The 14,680-nt window shown below is 50.5% G+C and overlaps 6 protein-coding genes across 6 annotated transcripts; 3 read left to right on the top strand and 3 right to left on the bottom strand.

Moving 5' to 3' along the window:
• Nucleotides 1–426: 426 nt before the first annotated feature.
• On the top strand, nucleotides 427–2,651 carry BKA55DRAFT_595806 (uncharacterized protein; the record flags this gene model as incomplete). Its single annotated transcript, XM_046195858.1, has 4 exons — nucleotides 427–470; nucleotides 745–851; nucleotides 901–1,349; nucleotides 1,404–2,651. The coding sequence occupies 4 exons, from the start codon at nucleotides 427–429 to the stop codon at nucleotides 2,649–2,651; spliced, it is 1,848 nt and encodes a 615-aa protein (XP_046046859.1).
• Nucleotides 2,652–2,986: 335 nt separating this feature from the next.
• On the bottom strand, nucleotides 2,987–3,628 carry BKA55DRAFT_541627 (Pre-mRNA-splicing factor Cwf15/Cwc15; the record flags this gene model as incomplete). Its single annotated transcript, XM_046190392.1, has 3 exons — nucleotides 2,987–3,019; nucleotides 3,096–3,548; nucleotides 3,596–3,628. 3 exons carry the CDS (start codon nucleotides 3,626–3,628, stop codon nucleotides 2,987–2,989), a joined length of 519 nt encoding a protein of 172 aa, XP_046046860.1.
• A 226-nt stretch (nucleotides 3,629–3,854) lies between these two features.
• On the top strand, nucleotides 3,855–4,788 carry BKA55DRAFT_541628 (ribosomal protein S5 domain 2-type protein; the record flags this gene model as incomplete). The annotated part of the gene is made up of 2 exons (XM_046190393.1): nucleotides 3,855–4,018; nucleotides 4,071–4,788. 2 exons carry the CDS (start codon nucleotides 3,855–3,857, stop codon nucleotides 4,786–4,788), a joined length of 882 nt encoding a protein of 293 aa, XP_046046861.1.
• A 219-nt stretch (nucleotides 4,789–5,007) lies between these two features.
• On the bottom strand, nucleotides 5,008–5,706 carry BKA55DRAFT_595809 (P-loop containing nucleoside triphosphate hydrolase protein; the record flags this gene model as incomplete). The annotated part of the gene is made up of 2 exons (XM_046195859.1): nucleotides 5,008–5,600; nucleotides 5,658–5,706. The coding sequence occupies 2 exons, from the start codon at nucleotides 5,704–5,706 to the stop codon at nucleotides 5,008–5,010; spliced, it is 642 nt and encodes a 213-aa protein (XP_046046862.1).
• Nucleotides 5,707–6,847: 1,141 nt separating this feature from the next.
• BKA55DRAFT_516915 (Sodium/hydrogen exchanger family-domain-containing protein) lies at nucleotides 6,848–9,018 on the top strand (the record flags this gene model as incomplete). Its single annotated transcript, XM_046188130.1, has 5 exons — nucleotides 6,848–6,890; nucleotides 6,959–6,991; nucleotides 7,053–7,199; nucleotides 7,258–7,914; nucleotides 7,967–9,018. 5 exons carry the CDS (start codon nucleotides 6,848–6,850, stop codon nucleotides 9,016–9,018), a joined length of 1,932 nt encoding a protein of 643 aa, XP_046046863.1.
• A 274-nt stretch (nucleotides 9,019–9,292) lies between these two features.
• BKA55DRAFT_92233 (uncharacterized protein) lies at nucleotides 9,293–13,485 on the bottom strand. The gene has a single exon (XM_046201685.1). It carries the CDS (start codon nucleotides 13,019–13,021, stop codon nucleotides 9,566–9,568), a length of 3,456 nt encoding a protein of 1,151 aa, XP_046046864.1. The 5' UTR covers nucleotides 13,022–13,485; the 3' UTR covers nucleotides 9,293–9,565.
• Between the last annotated feature and the right edge of the window lie 1,195 nt (nucleotides 13,486–14,680).

The following is a 14,680-nucleotide window of genomic DNA, read 5'->3' on the forward strand; positions in this document are numbered from 1 at the left end:
GCTGGTGGTATCTTAGTAAGTAGTACTAAGGTAGGAATCAAATAATTGCGTTAAAGGAGAGAGAAAAAAATATGTCAGAATAAGAGAACCGCATCTTGTTCATCCTTAGGCAAGGATGACCCAAGTACCAGGTAAGCTATATGCAATACCTTGCTGAACGGATATATTCCCCAGACATGGAATTGCGTTCATATGACCTCTCAGCCCAATTTTTACAACACAATTTTGGTGACTATTGTCTTTGGATAAATAGATGAAGTAAGGGCACAGAATTAGCTTCGTGGGTGTATTGACATTGTCATTACTGCATCCACGCCATTCAATTGGATGCTGGCTTTGGAGTTGATTCTGATGCATGTTACCCACTGAAGACAACCTTAGTGTGCGTCTATCTTGTTCTTCCCTGTTGGAGGGTGGCGGTCTAACATGATGCAGTTACTGACTGGCAGTGACTGCTCAGCTAAGGCAAGGTACACGCGTTATAAGGTATAAAGCCCAGCTCGTGGCTTTTTCTGGTGTTTTCCCTTGTCTCACACAACTTGACCCATACTGACTCTTTTCACCCATTGTTCGTTGTAAAAGATTATTTATCTACAATACACGCACTTACAAGACTGCCAATTCTTACGTCATCTACTGAATTGGCCCTCATTTTGTCATCCTTGCTACTATTGACGTCGCCGTGGTTGGCACCCTTGGATATAGTATCCTTACCTAGAATCAACAGCTCGACGTTATCCGAAGCTATTCACAATGCCGTTCCTCGCTCGATCCAACTCCCCAGATCAGTCCACAGACTTTAAGCCGCTATACCTCGGCTTTGATCTATCGACCCAACAGCTCAAAGGCACGTCAGCCAGATTCTCAACTGGCGACACAATTCGCTAACACCATATCCAGCTCTGGTGGTCGACTCAGACCTCAAAGTCAAAGGTGAAGCTAAGGTCGACTTCGACAAGGACTTTGGCCACAAATATGGCATCAAGAAGGGTGTCCATGTCTACGAGGAGACAGGCGAGGTCTATGCGCCCGTTGCTATGTGGCTAGAGTCTGTAGATCTAGTTCTTGATCGATTGGCTGAGTCTATGCCTGTTCCTCTATCTCATATTCGCGGCATCAGCGGCTCTTGTCAGCAGCACGGCAGTGTCTACTGGAATGGCAATGCCTATGAAATTCTTCACCATCTCGATCCTCGTCTCCCTCTGGTTGTTCAGCTACCACAGGCCCTTTCGCACCAATGGTCGCCTAATTGGCAGGATCAGAGCACTCAGGCTGAATGTGACGCTTTTGATGCTGCTCTTGGCGGTCGCCAGAAGCTCGCTGAGGTGACAGGTAGCGGTGCTCACCATGTAAGTTGAAATTTCTGAATACCCAGAGAAATTCAGTGTTGACAGATCTACCAGCGATTTACTGGGACCCAGATTATGCGCCTTAAGAAGGACCTCCCAGACATGTACGCCAAGACAGCTCATATTTCCCTCGTCTCGTCATGGCTCGCATCCGTCTTCCTCGGCGCCATCGCCCCCATGGACGTCAGCGATGTCTGTGGTATGAACCTCTGGGACATGTCCCGCCAAACATACAGCGAACCTCTTCTCGAGCTCGCTGCTGGAAGCAAGCGCGATGCCCTCAACCTACGAAAGAAGCTGGGCGAGCCTTGCCTCGATGGCGCCGCTGTTCTGGGATCAATCTCTCTCTACTTCGTGGACCGTCACGGCTTCCACCCCGACTGCCAGATCACACCATTCACCGGTGATAACCCCGGAACTATTCTCGCCCTTCCCCTTCGACCCCTCGACGCCATCGTATCTCTCGGTACTTCAACTACATTCCTCATGAACACACCAAAGTACAAGCCTGATGGTGCTTACCACTTCTTCAACCACCCCACAACCGATGGCCACTACATGTTTATGTTGTGTTACAAGAACGGAGGCCTAGCACGTGAGCGAGTGCGAGACCAACTTCCCAAGCCTGAGAACGGCCCTACCGGCTGGGAGAACTTCAACAAGGCCATCGAGAACACACCTGCTCTGGGCGCTGTCAAGGAGGACGATAGGCGCAAGCTTGGTCTATACTTCTACCTCACCGAAGTGGTACCCAACATCCGCGCAGGCACTTGGCGATACTCATGCGAGCCAGATGGCTCTGACCTCCAAGAGGTCAAGGGAGGATGGGACAAGGAGACTGATGCTCGGGTGATTGTTGAGTCTCAGGCCCTGTCTATGCGTCTGCGCTCTCAGAACCTTGTTGAGAGCACTCGACCTGGCCTACCCGCTCAGCCTCGTCGTATCTACCTCGTTGGAGGTGGCTCACTGAACCCAGCTATCGCCCGCGTTATTGGCGAGGTCCTCGGCGGCAGCGACGGCGTTTACAAGCTCGACGTCGGCGGTAATGCCTGCGCTCTTGGCGGAGCCTACAAGGCTCTCTGGGCTCTCGAGCGCCAGCCAAACGAGACCTTTGACGAGCTCATTGGCAAGCGATGGACTGAAGAGGGTAACATCCAGCGCATTGACGACGGTTACCGCGAGGGAACCTATCAGAAGTACGGCAACGTTCTCGGAGCCTTCGAAGGCCTGGAGAACAAGATCCTCACTGAGCAGGCTTTGGAGTCAAAGGACGGACGAAGACGGTCGCAAGAGAGTGCTTGATTTAAAACTCAGGGTATCTAATGTCTAAAATGGAGGAGTTTGTCTATGTCATTATCTAACGTACTTGCTCATGAAGCGCCTATGAAAGTCGGAGCGGAGGAGATCCTAAAGGTCTGGGTCAGCGAATGATGTCTTTTCATCTTTGAAGAAAAAATGCATATAGAATTGAGACGCTGGCAGATAATGCTTTGCGAATGCAAGTACCAAAAGACTTACGTTTACGAACTCCTTTTTCTTGCCCTTGTCTTCTGTGCCTCGTGCCTGGTTCTTGAATACCACGTCATCGTCCCAGCGGCGCTTCATATTGAAATCTTGTTTGTTGAGGAGAGGATTTCCTAGGGCGATATCTCGTTCTCGGGCCTCTTCCTCTTCTTTGAGTCGTTCGGCCTCCTGTGATGTGTATCAGCAAACCATTAACCGCATATGAGAATCGCTTGGACTTACCTCTTTCTTCTTCCTCTCTTCTCGCTCTCTTCGAACACGGTCCAACTCTCTCTGCAGCTCTGCATCAGAGTCATCATCGCTATCGTCGTCGTCGTCGCTGTCATCATCGTCGTCCTCTTCGCTGTCGTCGGCATCGATGTCTCTTGTTTCTGCCAATATCCGCCGTCTCTTCGCCTCTATATCTTCCTCCTCACCATTGGCGCTTGGGAGCGCTCGCTTTGCGCCACCAGACGCGCTTGTCTCGTCGTCCTCGTCGGCATCGTCAATGAGGGCAGGGGCGCCGTTCTTCTTAGTGAAATGGGCGGCTTCAGCAGCGAGAAGCTCGGCAGCGAGATCGCGTGTGGGTTCGTCAGCATCGCCGCCTTGACCGGCTTGACGATATTTGAGTTGGGTGTGGGCTGGGAGAAGGCGTTGATGGTAGGCTGGGCCTCGGAGGGCTTCTTTGCCACGGGCCTATAGAAGTCAGTATGCGCTGGAGAAATAGAATGGAGCATACGGACCGGATCAAACGTAGGTCTATGGGCGGTAGTCATGGCGATAATTCCTCAATAGTTTCTTGAAGAAAATGGTGTTTCAATGTTAATACGAAGTCTTTAATAATGCCGACGCGAGGCGTGCATGAGAAGCAGGCGTACCATAAATGGCACTTCACCGCCCGGCAGAATTTCTTCAATGTTTCTCTCTGTCTATTACGCTTTGGCACTCTATAAACACAGCATTTCCTCTCACGACAGATTCACACAAAAATAATAGTCAATCATGCCTCGTGAAGCTGAGCCTTCTCTTTCTGAGAGGACTTTTGTCACTCAAGCTCTGGACGAGGGTTTGCGATTAGATGGGCGCAAATTCGACGAGTTTCGACCTCTTGAACTCACTTTTGGAGATGAATATGGAGTTGCAGAGGTCAAGTATGGAAAAACAAGGTATGACATTCTTATACGTTTGTGATGGATTTCATGCTAACAAGCAGCTCAGAGTTCTAGCAAAAGTCTCAGCAGAAGTCACAGTGCCATACTCAGACCGTCCCTTCGACGGAGTTTTCACAATTACATCAGAACTCAGTCCCATGGTTGCCCCTTCATATGAGGTCAACCGCCCTTCACTCGAGGAGGTTCTTCTCTCCAGGCTTCTCGAGAAAACAATCAGAAGATCTGGTGCGCTAGACACCGAGTCACTATGCCTCATCGCCGGCCAGAAATGCTGGTCTATCAGAGTCGATCTTCACGTCCTCACACATGACGGAAACCTCACAGACGCGGCTTGTCTAGCCGTTGTCGCAGCTCTTCGACATTTCCGCAAGCCTGATTCTAGCATTGAGGGAGAAAACCTCACCATCTACACACCTGCTGAGCGAGAGCCCGTACCTCTAAGCTGGCTGCACTCCCCTTTCTGTGTCACCTTCAGTTTCTTCGGTGAAGATGGTAGCCAAGTCCTCGTTGACACCAACTGGCTTGAAGAACAACTACGAATTTCCCACTGCACATACAGTCTCAACAAGCATGGCGAGATTTGTCAGATTGCCAAGCTGGGAGGAACTTCTCTTGACGCACCACTCTTCATCCAGTGTGCTCAAGGAGCACTCAACCGATCTAAGGAGCTATCTGACCTAGTGGATAGTAAGCTGGCTGAGGACGCAAAGCGAAGGGACAAAGGAGGACTCATGGCTGAGTTGACAGCCGAGAACGACAGGTGAGGCTAATATCTGCAACTTAATACCAAGAAAAAACAATAAACCCAGAGGAAAATAGAAACCATGATACCCCGCAAAATGTTCGCCCAGTGTTTCCCGTGCTTCAAGGCTAAGCAGTGATTTACTGATGCTCCATACACATTCCGATACATACGCCAATCCAGGTACTGTCGTCGCTCATAAGCTCTAGTAATCGCACATAAATGCCACCCATGTTAAGAACTACCGCATCACGGGCGGTCGAGACTCCTTGTTCCATTGTACTCTGGTTCTTACCCACTCGATAGCTTCTCGGACTCCATCACCAGTTAGAGCGCTCATTGCCAGCACACGAGAATCGCGGACAGCGGACCCCTTGTCTCCCTCCATGACTTTCTTTACCAGACCCTCCTTGATGCGTATTGTCTCGACACAATCCTCGCGATCCTGTTTGTTTGCTAGAATTAGGAGTGGCACTCCTTCAGTTTCGGAATGTTGTAGGACGTCCTCGAGGACTAGCCGACACTCCTCCAGTCTGCCAACGTTCTCTTCATGCTCAATGTTTCCGTCGCCAATGTCTGTGCTGTCGATGATAAAGACTATTGCGTGACAACTTGCATAGTAGCTCTGCCAGAGCTTTCGGAGCGAGTGCTGACCGCCTACATCCCAAAGCTTGAGGTACATGTCTTGTAGGGGTATCGTCGAGACGTTCTGGCCTACGGTGGGTACTGTCTTGAGCTTCGGGTCGGGTCTATTTGGTAGGAACATGGATTTGACTTGTTCGTGAAAGGTAGTTTTGCCGGCATTGTCAAGACCTAGAAGAATCACGGAGTATTCTGGCAAGCCAGCGAGGTTAGCATTCACAGGAAGAATTAATGGGGAGTTGAAAGTACCTTCTTTGCTGGTCGCATAGAGGTAAATGCCTTTGGCGAGGTGATACATCGTGATTGCGAGTGTCCCTACAGATGATGTGCGTGATCGACGGTGTGATTCTTAGTGTACGTTGTAGAAGCGACAGCAGAGTTGTTGAGCTTGTGAAGTTGACAGCTTCCGAAGTAAAGACTTTCGAACACGGGGTTCAAGCAGCTATGGAAGGTGAGCAGGCTCCGGGGACCTGACAGCGTCGTTGTCCCCCGCCTCTCCAGGTGCTAAGTTTCAGTGCGATTTAGTGAATGGAGCCACTGAAGAGCCTCATGAGAAGCCCCCAGTCCCCCACCAACGGCCCCGCCAGCTTGCAATGGGTGGAACTTATAATAAAGGACTGTGAATAGTTGGCTACTAAGCCAGTGTTGGTTGGTTAGCAAAACTGTTTACATGGACGTCGATGCTGTACGAGTTGAAAATAAATTAGCCCGCGAGTCTGGATATGTTTGCTTGTTTCTTTGTTTCAAGTCCCGAGGTTGGTATTACTTTAGCATGATGGGCTAAACTACAGGAGACAAGGCATATCATGACAACTTCATGGTAGAATGATCGATCTTACGTCATCTTTCTATTCATTGTTAGTAAAGTTTATCTGGGAAGTCCGTATTTACGGTTGACTTACCAGTTAGCATATGGCTTCAAATTAGAAACGTTTATTAGAGGCTAACTAACTAATCAATTCGGGTCTGTCAATAACAGCTCAGGTTGGTAACTTTAGGAGGTAATATCCTATGCATCAAAGATGAGCCAATCAGAGTCTTGATCTATTGAAAGCTGTCGCCTTTCATCTGCTGTACCTATCTTGGCTGCTTGGCCCACCTTGCACTTGGGTAGCCTGGTTACTTTAACCTTAGGTAGTATCCCTCTAGCTTCCTATCGCATACCCAGACCAGGGCACGCCAACTTGTTCCCTCCAACATTCGCTATTTTGCTGCCTGGACTCTTCTTCCGAGTCGACGTCGTCAGCAGCAGCAGCATCTACAGTACCTCGTCCCGCGGTTCGAATACCGCTTCCTCTCGATACTCACGCTCCCTTGCGAATGTTCCAGTGTCGCAGCTTACGAGGCTCGCGCAAGGGGTTTCCCACTTGATCTCGTCTTGGTTTGGCCTGAACGATCGCGACGGCTTTTAATTATCGCAAAGAGACGACGCAAACACAATGGCTTCCGCAAAGCTCGTCGGAATGGGCTTTCAGCTCCTTAGTACGCTATTCATCGCATATGGAGTCTGACTCTAATTCCGCGACGTGAGACTGACGAATTGAACATAGAGCGAGCAACCGATGAAGAGAGTGATCCTGAGGGTGCGTTTTCCCCCTCGAAAAGATACGATTCACCGCAAGAAATACTGACGATGACCTCCAGAGGGTGACTCTGCTCAGAAGGAATTGTTCGCGGCATGGGCGCTCTTCATCTCGATTATGCTGCTCATCATTGCTTTCTTCACAAGCTATATGCTGCAGATGAAGAAGGTTACTGCTATACATGAAACGGTTATATCCATCTTTGCTGGTGCGCCCCCTGAAATCAACTACCGGGGATCAATGGCTTACATGTCTTCTCCTTGCAGGAATGGTTGTTGGGCTTGTCTTGATGATAGCTTCTGGCGACTCTATCCGCAACATGATCAGTTTCGACTATCAGATCTTCTTCAACCTTCTTCTGCCACCCATTATTCTATCCTCGGGTTATGAGCTACACCAGGCCAACTTCTTCCGCAACATTGGTACAATCTTGACTTTTGCCTTTGCTGGAACCTTTCTGTCGGCTGTCGTTATTGGCTTGATCCTATACATCTTTACGCTTCTACCTGGATCGCTGGGCATGACCTTTGTCGATGCGATTTCTGTGGGCGCAACTCTCTCCGCTACTGACCCTGTCACTATTCTCGCAATCTTCAACACCTACAAGGTTGACCCCAAGCTGTATACCATCATCTTTGGAGAGTCGATTCTCAATGATGCTATTGCCATTGTCATTTTCGAAACTGCGCAGAAGTACAAGAAGGGCGAGGCTGCTAATCTTGGCATCGTCAGCTTCTTCGAAGGCACAGGAATCTTTCTGCTCGTCTTCTTCTGCAGCATGTTTATTGGCTTCATCGTCGGGGTGGGCACTGCTTTGCTACTCAAGTTTACCTACCTTCGCCGTATTCCCAAGATTGAGAGTTGTTTAATTGTCTTGATCGCCTACGCCACTTACTTCTTCTCTCACGGCCTTCATATGTCTGGTATGTTCCTCCAATCTTAGTTTGTGTTTCACACTTTCTAACTTCCACCCAGGTATTGTGTCGCTGCTTTTCTGCGGTATTACACTTAAGCACTATGCCTATTTCAACATGTCACGACGAACTCAGCTCACCACCAAATTCATCTTTCAGATCTTGTCGCAGTTGTCTGAAAACTTCATATTCATTTATCTAGGGCTGGCTTTGTTCACAGACAACAACCTTTCATTCCAGCCGCCTCTCATCATTGTCACTATTCTGGCTGTCTGTGCTGCCAGATGGGTCGCTGTATTCCCTTTGTCCAAGGCTATTAACTGGTTCATTCGATATCGCGCCAGTAGACGCGGTCAAGAGGTCGGTGATGAGCTGCCCTACAACTACCAGGCCATGCTCTACTGGGCTGGCCTTCGTGGAGCTGTCGGCGTAGCGCTTGCTGCTTTACTCACTGGCGACAACGCTCCCGCACTTCGAGCTACTGTTCTGGTTGTTGTCGTGCTTACTGTCATCATTTTTGGTGGTACGACTGCTCGAATGCTTGAGATTCTTGGTATCCGGACTGGCGTTGTTGAAGAGGTCGACAGCGACGATGAGTTCGATATCGAGACGTTTGGCGGAGGTCTTCAGGTCAAGCGTTCAGGAACAGGGATCGGATATAATCCTCGCCGGAATGGCAGCGTCGCCCTTGGCAGTCTCGAGGCCGGCCAGTCTGCTAGTTATGTCTCAGGCGCCTCATCTCCGCACACTGGTGGCCGCCCTGTTAGCAAGAGTCGAAAGAACTCTATCCCGGAGCGATCTGATCTCCTTCGCCATAACGATGATTCCGATATTGGTAGCGATATTGACGTTTCCGACCTGCCTCCGCCAGCCCGCCGAACCCCCCTGCCACGGGCTAGTACTGCTCCTCCATCTCGAGTAGACAGTGCATATGCAACTCCCACGACAGAAACACCCGGCGGCCAACCTATAACAGCAACCAATGCTCTCCGACAGCTCTGGTCCTCAGAGGATCCTGCCAGCGTGTTTCACCATCTAGACGAGGACTTCATCAAGCCCAGGCTCCTGCTTCAAGGTGATAGCTCTAGGGGTGGGCACGGTGGACCAAGCTGAGTGAGATATAGTAAATGATGGATTTTCATGAGATTCCCGCGTTGAGGCGGGCTGTATCATCTTATGTGCATGAACGGCGTTGGGTTTCGTCAGTATAGACATGGCATTAATGTTAGATAAATGATGTGTTTATTCTATCTTCTTGTGCTCGTATTTCTTATCCATCGTGTCACTTCAGGGTGCGAGAGATGGTGATAGAACTGGAGTATGAGGGTGGTGTTTTTTTTTTAATCGCCTTGAAAAGACAAGGACTTTGAGAGGCCTAGCGTAATGATACGCCTATTTCACGCCTCGACTAATTAATAAAATGTATCTACAGATGATCTCCAACTCATCACGAATATGCCATACCAACCATCCGTTGCTCATACATAAAAAGGGTAAGCAACTGTACAACCAGAACCAGAATGATGCCCTTTCTTTTGCCTGCACGCTTTTTTTCATGACAAGATCAACTCCAATATTCATCGCTTCCTATGCACCAACCAAACCAGTGGTTCTAGAACCCAAACAAGAAACTTTCCTTTATTTTGCCCGTTTTATGCGATTAACCTGCCGATGGAGTAGCGCTGCCGCTTGCCTGCCTCTGTTGATGTGCTTGATGCTGGGCCTGTGCCTGTGCTTGTCCTTGTCCTTGTTGCTGCTGTTGAGGCTGTTGTTGTTTCGCTTGCTGCTGCTGGGGCTGGTGTTGCGCTTGTTGATGTTGCTGGTGAAGTTGCTGGTGCTGTTGTCCAGGGCTACCAGCCGCTTGACTTGCCTGCTGCTGTTGCTGTTGGCGAAGCAGCGCGGCGTATTGGTGAGGACTTGTCGTAGCTGCGATGCTAGCAGCAAGTCCGCCTTGGCCGTTAGCCGTACCAGCAGCAGAGTTCATAGCAGTGCGCTGAGCCATCATAAGGCGTGTCAGATGCTCTGTTGCCATCTGGCGAATTTGATCAGGGGGTAGGGTCGGATTCTTAGTACGAAACTGGGCCTCGAGCTGAACAAGCTGAGCGGCAATGCTAGGAGGGAGCTGTGCTTGTGGTCGTGGGGCTATTGAGCCAGCAGGACCAGCCGGCATATGAAGGCCATTGGCCTGTGGTGAGCCGAGATTACCGGAGTTAAACTGGGCCATCATCGCCTGGGCGTTATTTATGAAGTTCTGCTGGTTCATTGTATTGGCTCCGTTGATGCTGTTAACACCGTTTCGCATGTTCAAAGGGGGGCTCTGCTGGGAACCGTTCGCTCCTTGGCCAGGGGTACTAGGGCCGCCTTGAGCGTGCTGCATCTGTGCAAGCCGTTGTTGTTCAGAGATGCGCTGGGCACGCATCATCAAGTTGACGTCAGGCTGAGGGTTTGGCATAGGCATGCGGTTGTGTTGTCCCTGCATTGCTTGCAATTGGGCTTGTTGCGCACTCGTCATCTGATTAGGTGGAACGAGCCCGCCAGCCATTTGAGACGGAACACCCCCCATGCCATTGGCAGCAGGAGATTGCATTGGCATTCTAGGACGAGCTTGTCCGGCGGCGGCTGCTGCAACGGCAAGCTGATTAGGTACATTAAGACGGCCAACACCATTCATACCATTGGCTGCTGCTACGGCAGCGGCTGCAGCGGCAGCGGCTTGAGCTGGATTTTGACCGACCTGCGCAGCTCCAGGAGTGCCAGCCATCTGAGCTTGACCTTGAGCCCTGGCTTGCAAGGCAGCCTGAGAGGATGTCAGCTTTGTAGTTATGTTCTGATGTGTAGTACTTACTCGTCTTTGAGCTTCTTGCCTTGACGCATACTGCGCCATCTTTTCTGCCAGGGCTTGGTCTCGCTCATGTCGCAAGATGCTGTATTCTCTCGGTGTCTTGTTGGTGCGTTGTGATGCAGGTTCGTTGACCTTCTTATTGGCCGCATTCTGCGAGGCTGTGTGCTGTTGCTTCTGAGCAGCTGTCTCCCGTTTCTTCGCCAGCTTACGCATTGCGTCAAGAAGTGTGAGGTGCTTCTGATTCCGTCGTCTCTCCACTCTGACGGGAGTTGATGGAGGTCGTCTCCGTCCAGGGGTAACTGCTCCATTGGCTGGGTTAATTTGCTGTGCCACAAGTTGATTTTGCTGTGCAATGATATTCTGGGCCGCGGTGATGCGTCCTGTATAGGCTTTGAAATATTGAGTCTTAGACATATCTGCTGGAAGTCCCTCGAGAGAAATCCATCTCTCGAAACATTCCCAAGGGGACCGTCTCTCGGCGCCCGAAGTAAAGCGGGATTTGGGTGCTAACATGCTGGCAATAAGAGACCAGTTGTAAGAGTATTCCCGGACAAGACTTCGAAGTTCGTCATCCTCGTTGATTGTCCACTGAGAGGGGCTCCTGCACTCGAAAAAGCTCTGTGATGGCATCGGATATTCCGAAGGCGGTCGGAACTGATGGCCAACATAGAGGCGATCGCGAATATGCTTCATCTCAGGGTTAAATAGGGCAACCTCATCAGTAGCTGGTGGTAAAGGAAGGCTGGGTGAAGGATCACTGCTGACAAAACCAGCCTCGCCCTCATCATCGGAATCTTCATTCTGGTAATCGTATCGGCTGCGCTTCCTTGGCGGACCATCTGAAACCAACTTCATGTGGCCTTCAACATATTTACTCAGTGGTAGAGCTGGTCGTCGCCAATGAGCATCAGGGTCCCATTCAGGACCTGTAAGGTCAAATTTGGGAACCTGGAGGGGCTTTCCAAACATGGGTAGCTCCTCCAGAAGTTGGTCTGCAGCAGCTGTTCGTCGAAGTCCAAAGATAACGTCGTCGTCTTGGAGAGAGAAGATGGCAGACGGTGCTATCGTCTCGGGGAAATCCTCAGTCAAATCATCCAGGTTATCAATAGACTCGACATCTCCACTTGAGATGAGGTCAGGTGTGAGTTGATTTTCGCCCTCGACATCAGCCATCGGAACGTCAGGGGCAGGCTGTGTCTTCGGGGGTATCACAGCAGAAACTTGCATCAGCTTTCGCTCTTCGGGAGTAGACTCGTGCCATTCTGCACAAGCATACGCAAGATTTTTTGCGACAGCCCTTTTCCATTTGCGTTCTTCTCGGAAGTCAGTTCGCATCCATTTCATTTCTTGGAGCATTACATCCCAGTGCGACGGGGGCCGTGTTGGCTCAGGGCAACGCTTGGGTTGTCGTAGAGACCATTTGTCATGCTGCTGTAGATGGTAAACGCGGCGCAAAACTTTACAAGCCTGATGATCTTGAATGGCAAGATTGGCATCAGGGGTAGTCACGGTCTTGTTGGCTGTATACAGGATCTTCTCGATGGGCTGCATCCAGGAGGAGCTACCAGCGAATCCCTGGACGAAAAGGGGAGTGTAGTAGTCCTCGGTCGGTATGATCGGATCGCGCTGGCTGGCCACTATAGACCTTTCGTCTGCCTTCTTGGGTTGCTTCCCAAAAACAACGGTCGACGGCTGGCTTCGGGATCTCTGTCTTTGGTGAGCTGAAATATGGCGATGCCTTAGGCTTGGCGATTTGGGTGTCGAAGTCAACGGGGTCAATTGATTGTCCAGGCCTTTGTTGGTCGAAGTGTGCTCTAAAGTCGGCGTTTGCCGAGGAGTTGCACCAACAATCTCGCTGACCGACTTTGGCCGCATGGCTCCAGAAGACACTCTGGTGACAGCGCGCTCAGCTATTGGAGGAGTCTCTTTGATGACCGACTCCGCAGGTTCAGTAGCAACATCGGGAATGGGGATTGGTGTAGGTGTTGATGGTTCTTTCTCGGTAGCCTCTATACTTCCATTTGATTTGACGTCTTGACTTTGACTTTGACTTTGAACGGTTGCTTCAGGCTCATGGACGTCCACATCCATTTGCTCAGAGGGCTCCTCTTGACTGTCTGGAATCTCTTTACTGCCCGACATTTCATCCGAGGTCTCAATTGCCTTAACCCGTGCTATATCAATATCAGATTTAGCTTGAGTACTGTTTTCTTTGACTTGTTCGTTAGCATCGGGTGTAGTCGGTTTAGCAATAACATCATCGGTGCCCGACATATCAACATCTTCCGAAACTGGCGCTGAAGTTACGGGTTTTGTTTCGAGACTAGTACTTGCTGCTGTTGCCGCTGCCTCCGCCGCAGCACTCGATCGTATAGATTCTTGAAGCAATTGAGCTTCAGCAGAGTCAGGGGGTGCTTCCAGCACACGATTCTGCAAGTCTTCGCTTAAAGTAGCTCGAACGTCACCATTCGTTTCTTTCTCATCCTCCTTCTTATTGCCCCCCTCGTCTACCTCATCCCCGGTCTGTTTCTCTTCTTCAGCTGGCTCCACAAACTGTGGTCCCTCATGCTCTGGGCTTGTGTCCGTCGAAGCATCGTCGTGAACCGCGGGCGTGGTTGCGCTTTGTGCAGTTGAACCAGGTGAAGACAAGGCATCAGGCACACGAACGGCATCCGTGGGTGGCTTGACTGTCAAAGGGGCACCTCTAGCATCAGTTGAAGTACTGGGCCCTCGACTAGTTTTCTCCGCCGTAGATGCACCTGGCCCAACATTTTCTCCCTTTGTCCCCGATTCAAAGGTAACTTGAGGCTGACGTGGTGCAGGCGTGTCTGAGATCTCTGAGGCATTGGTGATATCCTCCGCTTTCGATTTGGGGTTTGCATTGGCGTCGGTAGGGGTTTGCGCAACAGGGCTAGTCGTTGAGGTCGGCTCTACAATCGCATCCTCAGATGGGGGCACAGGTTGGCTTGTCGGTGTAGGCAAAGAGCCGGCTTTGTCGGTCGTAATGGGCTCTGTCGAAATCGGAGGGCTCGGCGTTCGTTTTGCAGGGGCATCGCCGACTTTGGGAGGTACATAAGTTCCATTAGATTGTTCTTTGTCCTGCGCATTCGCAATATCAGGTTTGCTGGCTTCCTCAAGCGTCCGTTTCGGCGTGGGCTCAGGCGCAATAAATATGGCTTTCGCTAGAGACTTCTTGAAAAGTTCAAGCGAAATTGTTGGTCTCGTTGGGATACTGGCTTCGTTGAACGTCTTGCCTCTGTATCCATATTAGCACATTATATATATTGTCAGACCGACACGGGCGCAAATCAATTTCAGAAAACGCGCAATAGTATCGCAAGACATACTGGATGATATCGTTGGCTTGCAAGAACTGCCATTCGGCTGGTGTTGTGGTCGGCGCGTCGGGGTTGGTCAAGACTGGGTGTGGGAGACCCTCAGACTGTGTCGCAACTGCGAACAGTTCGCGCAGCTTGCGCTTCCGCGACGTCACAATTGAACTGAGGCAAGTTAGCAGCCCGAAAAATATATCCTGACGATCGGAAAAATCAGCTCTTTCATCTGAGCCCATACTGACCTGCACTCATTGCGCTTTGTTTGAAGCAGCCTTGATAGATCGGCGGCTCCGACCTCAGTCATAGCATCGACGGCCGCGACATCCGTTTTTGGACGAAACGGACGTTGCAAAATAATATTCTTGAGCGCCTGAGATGAATGCACGTGTTTTATATGATGAAAGACGCTGGTGTTGATTGTTTTTGGGGTGTCGTTGTTGAAGGCGACGTCGCTGGAGGGCGTCAAAATTTCTGTCTCTGGGGAGACGATAACCGGGCGGTTTGTTGGTGGTTTACAGCTCAATGCACTGAAAGCAGTGGAGCCTAGTTAGAGTGTGAGTGCACGGGGGATACTGGACGCTGTAGGCTGGGGAAGTGT

The sequence above is a fragment of the Fusarium redolens genome (assembly GCF_020744475.1).
Source record: "Fusarium redolens strain MPI-CAGE-AT-0023 chromosome Unknown BKA55scaffold_12, whole genome shotgun sequence".
NCBI classification, from domain to species: Eukaryota; Fungi; Ascomycota; class Sordariomycetes; order Hypocreales; family Nectriaceae; genus Fusarium; species Fusarium redolens.